At 40.1% G+C, this 12,226-nt stretch overlaps 1 protein-coding gene across 1 annotated transcript in view; it reads left to right on the forward strand.

Moving 5' to 3' along the window:
- The first annotated feature begins 3,406 nt into the window (after nt 1-3,406).
- The window catches only part of PRG4 (proteoglycan 4), a 208,474-nt gene continuing 199,654 nt past the window's right edge, over nt 3,407-12,226 (forward strand). The window contains exon 1 of the mRNA XM_073582914.1: nt 3,407-3,500. Within this exon, the coding sequence (XP_073439015.1) occupies nt 3,434-3,500 (67 nt within the window). The 5' untranslated portion in view covers nt 3,407-3,433. The remainder of the gene's footprint in view (nt 3,501-12,226) is intronic.

A 12,226-nucleotide genomic window follows, 5' to 3' on the forward strand; every position in this document is an offset into this window, starting at 1 on the left:
GGTTTGCACACACTGTTGGTGGTATGTTGGCCCATTCCTCATGAAGATCTCCTTTTGGGCCTGTCGATGGGCAACACGGACTTTCAAATCCCTCCAAAGTTTTTCTATCGGGTTGAGATCTGGAGACTGGCTAGGCCACTCCAGGACCTTCATATGCTTTTTACAAAGCCATTCCTTCATTGCCCTGGCAGTGTGCTTGGGATCATTATCATGCTGAAAGACCCATCCACATTTCATCTTCAATGCCCTTGCTGATGGAAGGAGGTTTGCACTTAAAATCTCACAATACATGGCCCCATTCATTCTTTCTTGTACACAGATCAGTTGTTCTGGTCCCTTTGCAGAGAAGCAGCCCTAAGGCTGGTTTCACACTTGCTTTTTTTTGCAGCGCGTTTTTCCCGCAAAAAAACGCATTGAAAAAACGCATACAAAAGCATACAACTGCTGCGTTTTTTTCAAGCATTTTTATGAGCATGCATTAAAAAAACGCAGCGTTTTTATGCGTTTGTATGCGTTTTTAGTGCGTTTTTACCGCGTTTGCGTTTTTTTCCAACATTAGGTGGCCCCTCACACTAACCCAAACCATGACTTTACTAACCCTAACCCTGACCCTAACCCTAACCCTAACCCTAACCCTAACCCTGACCCTAACCCTTAACCAAATCATACTTAACCCTAACCCAAACCCTAAACCCTAACTAACCCTAACCCTAACCCTAACCCTGACCCTAACCCTTAACCAAACCATACTTAACCCTAATCCTGACCCTAACCCTGACCCTAACCCTTAACAAAACCATACTTAACCCTAACCCTGACCCTAACCCTAACCCTGACCCTAACCCTAACCCTAACCCTAACCCTGACCCTAACCCTAACCCTAACCCTGACCCTAACCCTTAACCAAACCATACTTAACCCTAATCCTGACCCTAACCCTTAACCAAACCATACTTAACCCTAACCCTGACCCAAACCCCAACCCTAACCCTGACCCTGACCCTAACCCTAACCCTAAACCCCCTTAACTAACCCTAACTCTAACCCAAACCCCTAAATTCCATGGTTAAAAAAAAAAAACGCATATGCAAAAAAACGCATACATGAGCATGCCAGTGCGCACATATGCGCATCCATAGGCTATAATGGCCATTTTTAGCGCAAAACGTGCGCATATGTGCGCATGCGCTTTTTTGCAGGGCCAAAAAATGCAACATGCTGCGTCTGGAAAATACAAACGCACACCCCAAAAAAACGCAGCGCATGAAAATCGCATACATGCGCTTACAAGCGCGCAGGTATGCGCACCCATGTTAAATATAGGGGAAAAACGCATGCGCACATATGCGTTTTTTTCCAGCGCTAAAAAACGCAAATGTGAAACCAGCCTAAAGCATGATGTTGCCACCCCCATGCATCACAGTAGGTATGGTGTTTTTTGGATGCAACTCAGCATTCTGTCTCCTCCAAGCACAATGATTTTTGTTTCTACCAAACAGTTCTACTTTAGCTTCATAAGACCATATGATATTCTCCCAATACTCTTTTGGATAATACAAATGCTCTCTAGCAAACTTCAGACGGGCAGGGACATGTACTGGCTTAAGCAGTGGGACATGTCTGGCACTGCAGGATCTGAGTCCCTAGCAGCGTAGTGCATTACTGATGGAAGCCTTTGTTACGGTGGTCCCAGCTCTATGCAGGTCTTTCACTAGGTCCCCCTATGTGGTTCAGGGACTTTTGCTCACTGTTCTTGTGATCATTTTGACCCCACGGGGTGAGATCTTACATGAAGCCCCAGATCAAGGGAGATTATCAGTGGTCTTGTATGTCTTCCATTTTCTTATTATTGCTCCCACAGTGGATTTTATCACACCAAGCTGCTTGCCTATTGCAGATTCATTCTTCCCAGCCTGGTGCAGGGCTACAATTTTGCTTATGGTGTCCTTCAACAGCTCTTTGGTCTTCACCATAGTGGAGTTTGGAGTGTGACTGTTTGAGGTTGTGGACAGGTGCCTTTTCCCACTGATAACAAGTTCATACAGGTGCCATTACTACAGGTAATGAGTGGAGGACAAAGGAGCCTCTTAAAGAAGAAGTTACAGGTCTGCGAGAGACAAAAATCTTGCATGTTTTTAGGTGACAAAATGCTTATTTATCATATCGTCAGGCTAGTTTTAGAATATAGTTAACATAGTAAATAAAGTACCCAAGAAAACTACTGTGGAATTGCAGTATTTTTGCAATTTCATTGCACTTGGCTGCATGGCCAGAAAGAGAAGAAAGTTGTGGCTCTTGAAAGAAGGGAAGGAAAGAACGAAAATGAAAGAACTGAAGATCGCCGTTGCGTTAATGGGGATAAATATTAATCAATGCAAGATATAAAATATTAGCAATAGCAGTTGTCATTTTAAACTGCTGGTTTTACAAGTCCACCCCAGGCAAGAGCTTAAGGTAAACTCTAAGATAGTTGTGGACTTACGGAAACCTACTTCTCTTGTTTTCTGTGGCATAGTGTCGGAGAGCCTCGTAATTCATTCATATTAGCGCATATTACCTATGTGCTGTGTTAATATTTTTTCTACCAGAAAAAAAGAACAATTGTAACCCAAAATAAAGAGTTTCCTAGAACTGGTATTCAATCCCACTTTTGATAGCAAAACAGAAGAGAACACATCAGAGACCCCCCCCCCCCACAACAATATCTTCTATGAAAATCACACTCTCAGTGAGTACCGGTATATCAGATTAACTTTTCACACAGAGCTTCTTGCAGCTGGATAATTTTTTCTCTTATAGATAAATTTTGGGTTTACTCACTCTTGCAATCGTACATTAAAAATGAACTGAAAAATTGAATAAATAAAAGAGGGCAAATTGGCAAAAATGAAAGAGTTAAAATGCTCTTTTCACCATGTCAGCATTTGATAGCTATGGAAATCAATATTTTTGATCAATGAATGAACTACTGAAATATTTCAGATGGTGACTTGTTAAAGGTGATTCACCAGATTGCTCAATACTAGCTACTTTGCTACATTTTCCAGCACTTGTGGAAAGTTAACTTTCATTAAGTGAATAGTCAACACCCACTTTCCACTTTTTTACTGGTCTGACAAAGATGCAATATTTCCAGGACTATATAAACTTAGAAATATTCTCCTCAGCCAAATTTCCTGTACATCTCCCAAGCAAGGTGTGTGGGAAAACATGCTGTTCTTAGTATTTACTTACAAAATTCTCACTCCTGGTGTAGATCATGGTACTTCTGTTCGCCTGAGTTTAATCATTTTCTTAATTATATTACTTTATTTATGGACACTATTTTATTCTGATTGTTACATTGCTTTATTCTTAGGATTATTATTATTTGCCATAAAGACTTTTATCATTGATATCCAGGTATTATGCCCAGGTGTTTATTACCGTCGATATGAAGATCTGCAGCCTCCCCCTGGCCCTCTGCTTCCTAGTCTCCATTTCATCAGTGTCTTCTCAAGGTAAGAGCATTTATACGACAAAGTATTACAGCAGTGCCGGATCGAAATAGATTCATCTGTGGTATATGTCACACCTTTCAGCCCGAGTGTAATCATTTGTTTTAATATATTACTCTACTTTTATTTATGCCTGTTTGATTATTACAATTTATTGCTGTTATTTTATTATTAATTTTTAATCATTATGATGGCTGATGCAATGAATGAATTATTGGACGTGTAATAACTCATACATACATGTAGTATTTATTTGATTACTTTATGGGATTACATGAATTATACTCAAACCAAAGTGTACATAGGTGACTTGGTAGGGAATATATTTGTATCCCAAGTTGATATTTGCAGACAGCCAATCACTTTATACAATCATGAAATCACAAGTCGCTAAGTCCTATTTATTGTGGGTTTTAGTGATGGGCAAGTAGCATCATTGCTCGGGTCTCCTCGAGCATGCTCGGGTGGTGTCCGAGTGTTATGGCGTGCTTGGAGATTTAGTTTTTGTCGTCTCAGCTGCATGATTTGCGACTGCTAGACAGCCTGAATACATGTGGGAATTTCCTAACAAACAGGCATTCCTCACATGTATTCAGGCTGTCCAGCAGCCGCAAATCATGCAGCTGAGATGACAAAAACTAAATCTCCAAGCATGCCAAAATACTCAGAGATCAACCGAGCATGCTCAGGGAAAGCCCAAGCAACGAGTATACTCGCTCATCACTAGTGGTTTTCCAAAGCTATGACAAAATCCTAGCACCTTTTCTTTAAATGACAGAAAGTGCCACAAAAACCATACCACAGCTGAAATGTGGCCGGGACATTTAGGCATGGTCAGTTTAAACTGACCTGATCATAGAATATCTCATTTGGGACGGTGAGATCTCTGTAATGTCCTGTTTAGCTGTGAATTCATTACCTCACTCATAGACACAGGTGAAGCAGGTTCTAGTGATTTACTGTCACACAGGCTACAGCTTTAGATCCTCTCATCTGAGATCATTGGACCAATTATGTAAGTGAAGCTCTGCTCAAACTTTGATCAGAGTTTGACCCGAGTGTCAGCATAGTGTGATCCAATATTCTTGGAAGAGAGATTTGGAGCCCACTGCGAGGAGAAGATGGAGAACAAAATTTCTTCATCTTCTCCATTCTGTGAGTTTGCGGAAATCGGACTGCACTCAGGTGACATCCGAGTGCAGTCCAATGTTTTCCACACACTCTTAGACTTGAATGGTTGAATAGTGACTGGACCTAAGTTGTCTCATGGACACCCCTATGGAATAAAGAAAGGTGACTGGACAGCACTGAAACACTACTAACCAACAGGTTGTTTTAATGTATGACTGGTTTTGAACACCCCTTTCAACTTCGGGATCCTTGCAATTACTAGTTAAAAGACTACTGTATACATGTTCATCAGGTATATTACATGCTGCTGCGCATATTAGACTCCAGTTATTAAAAATGCATGTGCAATAGTACCTGTATCAGCATATCAGAGTATTACAGCATACACTGTCCACAGAATTCATTGCAGAATATAAAAGGGTTGCACAAACTCTTACCCAAAAATTGCCTTCCATTGGAATGGACTATTATGATTGTGTAACTGACACAAAGTTATAGTATAACTATATAATGTAATGCTCATGATGAGGCCCTGGAAGATGGTGGTTTTCTGTTCATTAGGCTGTGTGCACACGCTGCGGATTAGGTGCGGATTCATCCGCGCGGATTTTGTAAAATCCGCAGGTGAAACCGCAGGTCAAAATACCTGCGGTTTCACCTGCGGATTGCTCTGCGGTTTTGCCCTGCGGTTTATCATCTCCTCAATAGAGGAGATGGCAAACCGCAGCAGAATCCGCAGAAAGAATTGACATGTCAATTCTTTCTGCGGATTGAAAACCGCAGATAATCCGCGCGGAAAATTCCGCACCGTCTGCACTGCGGTTTTTGATTCCCATAGGGAATCATGGTACTGTACACTGCAGCAAAAACTGCTGCGGGTCCGCAGCGGCCAAAACCGCTGCGGAACCGCAGCAAAATCCGCAGCGTGTGCACACAGCCTTACAGTACCTAGGACAACTACTGCTGCATAACGTTGGCTTCACATGGCGTGCTTGCCCACACTTTGGATGTAATCTTTTAGGTGCAATAGTTTAGTTTTAAACCACTGTGTTCAGGTGTTGCTTAATAGTCTGCAGTAAAATATTTTAAAAATTACATACGCAACATTTATTTTTGTCACTTTTGTAAAGTTTTAAGAGATAGTGGAATTTTTGAAAGATTAGCATTGCTCTATTTTTTAGAATTAAAGTATGAACTAAGTTTAAACCTAAAACTTTAACCCTTTATCGCCAATGTCTGCTTTCACCTTCCTGACCAGGCCAAATGTTTCAACTCTGACCAGTGTCACTTTATATGGTAATAAATCTGAAATGCTTCAACACATCCCAGTGATTCGGAGATTGCTTTTTTCACGACACATTGTACTTCATATTAGTGATAAATTTAGGTCGCTATGATTGGTTTATTTAGGAAAAAAATGGAAATTTGATGACAATTTTGAAATATTCACAATTGATAATTACAAAATAAGATTTGCCATATGTCTACTTTACATCTGCATCATTCTTTAAACATATTTTTTGTTAGAAACATAGAAGGGTTAAAAATTTAGCAGCAATTTTTCATTTTTTCAACAACATTTACAAAACTTACTGTATTTTATTATGGACCACTTCACATTTGAAGTAACTTTTAGGGGTCTATATGTCACAAAATGCCCCAAAGTGACCACATTTTAAAAACTGCACCCTTTCAGGTATTGAGCTCAACATTTAGAAAGTTTGTTAATCCATCAGGCGCTTCACAAGAATTAAGACAAAGTGGAAACAATAAATGAAAAATTAGTTATTTTCCATAAAAAAAGTTGCTTTAGCCTCAATTTTTTCATTTTGACAAGGGTAAAAGGAAAAAATGGATCATGTAATTTGTTGTGCAATTTCTCATGAGCACAAGGATACCCCATATGTGGAGAGAAATTACTGATTGGGCGCATAGCAGGGCTCGGGAAGGAGCCATATGTGAATTTTGGAACACAATTTTGGCTGAATAGATTGCGAATACCATGTCGCATTTGTTGAGCCCCAGATGTGCCAAAACAGTAGAAACCCCAACAAGTGACTCCATTTTGGAAATGACACCCCTTGAGAAATTCAACATGGGGTGTGGTGAGCATACTGAACCCAGAGTTGATTCAAATAATTTTATAACATTGTGACTTTAAAATGAAAAAAAAAAAATTTTCCCCAAAAACATTCTTGTAGTCACAGTTTTTTCATTTTCGAAAGAGTAACAGGAAAAAATAGACCACCTAATTTGTTGCACAATTTTGCCAGAGTACAACGATATCCTAAATGTGATCATAAACTACTGTTTAGGCACACGGCATGGCTCGGAAAGGAAGGAGTGCCATTTGAATTCTGAAGCGCTGTTTTGGCTGGAATAGATTTTGAAAGCCATGTTGTATTTTAAGAACCCCTTATATGCCAAAACAGCAGAAACACCTGTAGTCACAATTTTTTAATTTTCACAAGAGTAACCGGAGAAAACAGACCACACAATTTGTTACGCAATTTCTCCTGAGTAGGACAATATGCTAAATGTTATAAGAAAGTACTGTTTAGGCATACTTCTTGGCTCAGAAGGGAAGTAGCGCCCTTTGAATTCTATTCTAAAACGCAGCTTTGTCTGGAATATATTGTGAGAGCTATGTTGCATTTGAAGAACCCTTATATGCCAAAACAGCAGAAACCCAACACAAGTGACCCCATTATGGAAACTATTCTCCACAAGGAATTCATGTATGGATATTGTGTGCATCTAGGTCCCACAGCTGGTTCACAGAACTTTTCAACTTTGGAACATGAAAATTAAAAATTACATTTTTTCCACAAAAATGTTGCTTTAGACCAAAATAAAGGTCATGTTGACATAAGAAGCAGAAGTAATTGGACAACACAATTTGTTCTGCAATTTCTCCTTTCTCCTCAGTGCAAAGATACTCCATATGTGGTCATAAAGTACTGTTTTGGCACATGTCACGGCTCAGAAAAATGGAACGCTGTTTGAATTTTAGAGCGCCATTTTGGCTATAATAGATTGTGGATTCAATGTCACATTTGAAGAACCCTTGACATGCCAAAATAGCAGAAACCCCCACAAGTGACCCCATTTTGGAAACCACACCTCTTGAGGAATACATCTAGGGGTGTAGTGACCATCTTTAACCATCAGACGACTCACAGAATTATATAACATTGGGCTGAGTAAATGAAAAAAATGTTGCTTTGGCCGCAAGTATTTACTTTTAAAAAGGGGTATTAGGAGCAAATGAATGGTACAATTTGTTACTTAATTTCTCCTGAGTTTGCCATTACCTCATATGGGGTTGAAAACGACTTCTGAGGCACACATATGGAAATAAAAGAAAGGAAGTAGCAGAGTATTGGAGTTCAGATTTTGCTGGAATGGTTTAGAGGTGCCTTGTCACATTTACAGAGCCCTTGACATGCCATAAAACAGACTCCCCCAGAAGTGATGTCATTTTACAAACTACACCCCTAAAAGATTTCATCTTGGGGTGCAGCGAGCACATTGACACTACAAGTGTGCCACAAAATTTTATACCATTGGGCAGTGAAGAAAAATAATTACATTTTTACCACAAAAATTTTGCTTTAGCCCAATATCCACAGGTTCGCCCATCACTAAACAGCAGGTCAAGAATTGGTTTTATTTTTTTTTTACCCAGTTTCTCAAGAGATATAAGTGATAAAATGGCTTTATCATTTGGGTCACTACAATTACAGTGATATCATATATACAGGTGCATCTCACAAAATTAGGATATCATCAAAAAGTTAATTTATTTCAGTTCTTCAATACAAAAAGTGAAACTCATATATTATATAGAGTCATTGCTAACAGAGTAATCTATTTCAAGTGTTTATTTTGGTTAGTGCTGATGATTATGGCTTACAGCCAATCAAAACATAGTCATTATCTCTGTAAGTTAGAATACTTTATAACACCTGCATCAATGCGGCATGGCATGGAGGCTGCCCAGGTTGCTTTGATAGCAGCCTTCAGCTTGTCTGCATTGTTGGGACTGGTGACTCTAATCTTCTTCTTGACAATACCCCATAGATTCTCTATGGAGTTAAGGCCAGACGAGTTTGCTGGGCAATCAAGTACAGTGATACTGTTGTTTTTAAACCAGGGCTTGGTACTTTTGACAGTGTGGACAGGTGCCAAATCCTGCTGTAAAATTGAAATTTCCAATAAGCTTGTAGGCAGAGGGAAGCATGAAGTACTCTAAAATGTCCTGGTAGATGGCTGCCCTTACCTTGGTCTTGATTAAACACAGCCCCCAGCTGTAAGTTTCGTCTGGTTGGTTCACAAACAGAGGGGGACCCCACATCAGGTTTTCATTCATTCTTCTCTCCTGCTTGCTGTTGCCAGCAGAGACACATTCATTTTAATGTGTCTACGTGTGTCAGTGTCTCCGGTACGTGAGGAAACTGTCACTACACGTACTGGAGCCACTGACGTGTGAAACCGGCCTAAGATTTAGTCTGTCAAAAACTGAACTTGTGTTTCCTCGCTCCAGCAACCCTCCTAAACCCAATATTGCCATTTCCATGTGTGGTTCTACCATAAGTCCCACGCTAGCTATCTTGGGGCATTATTTGATTTAGATCTTTCCTTCACTCTCTACATCTGATCACTTGGTCGATCTTGTCACCTGCACCTTTAAAACATCTCTAGAATCCAACCTTTTCTTACCTTTGACTCCCACTGTTACTATTATTTCCTCTCATCTAGACTATTGCAACTCTCTACTAATCAATCTCCCTCTTACTAAGCTCTCCCCCTCCAATCAATCCTGATTGCAGCAGCCAGGATCATATTCTTGTCCAACTGCTATGACAATGCATCCACCCTGTGCCAGTCGTGGCACTGGTTACTCATCCGCTACAGAGTACAATGTAAACTTATCACTAGAGTTGAGCGATACCGTCCGATACTTCAAAGTATCGGATCGGAATGGATCGGCCGATCTTTAAAAAAAGTATCGGTATCGCCGATTCCGATACCGGAAGTCCCATTCAAGTCTATGGGACTTCCGGTATCGGAATAAGAAAAACCCTGTTTTTGCCTTGTACAGCCTCTCTGGGGTCTGTACGGGCCTTTCGGGAGGCTGTGCCGGCCTGCCAGGGGGTCTGTGCAGGCTCCGGTGGTCTGTGCCGGCCTGCCGGGGGGCTGTGCCGGCCTGCCGGGGGGCTGTGCAGGCTCCGGGGGGCTGTGCCGGCCTGCCGGGGGGCTGTGCCGGCCTGCCGGTGGTCTGTGCAGGCTCCGGGGGGCTGTGCCAGCCTGCCGGGGGGCTGTGCCGGCCTGCCGGTGGTCTGTGCAGGCTTCGGGGGTCTGTGCAGGCATCGTCCGATGGGACTACAAGTCCCATCGGGCGATGCCTGCTACCATGACAGTGATTGACACATTAGCCAATGATGGGACAGTAGTAGTCCCATCATCCGGCTAATGTGTTGAATGTAAAAAAAAAATTACATGCTACATACATGCTACATACATACAACATGCATACTACATACATGCTACATTCATACTACATACATGCTACATTCATACTACATAAATACTACATGCAACATACATACTACATATATACTACATACATACTACATGCATGCTACATACATACCACATACATACTACATACATACTACATACATACTACATGCTACATACATAACACATATATACTACATGCTACATACATACCACATACATACTACATGCATGCTACATACATACTACATGCATGCTACATACATACTACATGCTACATACTACATATATACTACATGCATGCTACATACATACTACATGCTACATACTACATATATACTACATGCATGCTACATACATACTACATGCTACATACATACTACATATATACTACATGCATGCTACATACATACTACATGCTACATACATACTACATATATACTACATGCATGCTACATACATACATGCTACATACATACTACATATATACTACATGCATGCTACATACATACTACATGCTACATACATACTACATATATACTACATGCATGCTACATACATACTACATATATACTACATGCTACATACATACCACATACATACTACATATATACTACATGCATGCTACATACATACTGCATGCTACATGCATGCTACATACATACTACATACATACTACATGCTACATACATACCACATATATACTACATACATACAATACATTCATACAATACATACATAGACATACAGTACATATAACATAGAGTAACATACTTACCAATACTTGTCACATTGTTCCCCGAAGCCATTGTCTTTTCCGGAATAAATATTAACATAACAAACCACAGAAATACTCACCCACGATCCGAAGCAGTCCACGAGTGTGTCCCACGACGATCTTGGGTAGAGAACTGCAGCATCAGCTGATGCTGCCGTTCTCTATGGGCTGTAGGAATCCAATGACGGAAGGTAGGTATCCTTCCGCACTGTATTCCTCCGCCACTTAAAAAAAAAAAAAAGTCCCTAGTCTCACTTTATGCCATTGCTGTGTGGGAATTTCCCACGCAGCAATGGCATAAAGTGAGACTAGGGACTTTTTTTTTTTTTAAGTGGCGGAGGAATACAGTGCGGAAGGATACCTACCTTCCGTCATTGGATTCCTGCAGCCCGTAGAGAACGGCAGCATCATCTGATGCTGCAGTTCTCTACCCAAGATCGTCGTGGGACACACTCGTGGACTGCTTCGGATCGTGGGTGAGTATTTTTGTGGTTTGTTATGTTAATATTTATTCCGGAAAAGACAATGGCTTCGGGGAACAATGTGACAAGTATTGGTAAGTATGTTACTCTATGTTATATGTACTGTATGTCTATGTATGTATTGTATGAATGTATTGTATGTATGTAGTATATATGTGGTATGTATGTAGCATGTAGTATGTATGTAGTATGTATGTAGCATGCATGTAGCATGCAGTATGTATGTAGCATGCATGTAGTATATATGTAGTACGTATGTAGCATGCATGTAGTATATATGTAGTATGTATGTAGCATGTAGCATGTATGTAGTATGTATGTAGTATGTATGTAGCATGTAGCATGCATGTAGTATATATGTAGCATGCATGTAGTATATATGTAGTATGTATGTAGCATGTAGTATGTATGTAGCATGTATGTAGTATGTATGTAGTATGTATGTAGCATGCATGTAGTATGTATGTAGTATGTATGTAGTATGTATGTAGCATGTATGTAGCATGTATGTAGTATGTATGTAGTATATATGTAGCATGTAGTATGTATGTAGCATGTAGTATGTATGTAGCATGCATGTAGTATATATGTAGTATGTATGTAGCATGTAGTATGTATGTAGCATGCATGTAGTATATATGTAGTATGTATGTAGCATGTAGTATGTATGTAGCATGTAGTATGTATGTAGCATGCATGTAGTATGTATGTAGCATGCATGTAGTATATATGTAGTATGTATGTAGCATGTAGTATGTATGTAGCATGTAGTATGTATGTAGCATGCATGTAGTATTTTTTTTTTTTTTTTTTTT

The sequence above is a fragment of the Dendrobates tinctorius genome, unplaced genomic scaffold (assembly GCF_039654945.1).
Source record: "Dendrobates tinctorius isolate UK_male_01 unplaced genomic scaffold, ASM3965494v1 ptg000074l, whole genome shotgun sequence".
NCBI classification, from domain to species: domain Eukaryota; kingdom Metazoa; phylum Chordata; class Amphibia; order Anura; family Dendrobatidae; genus Dendrobates; species Dendrobates tinctorius.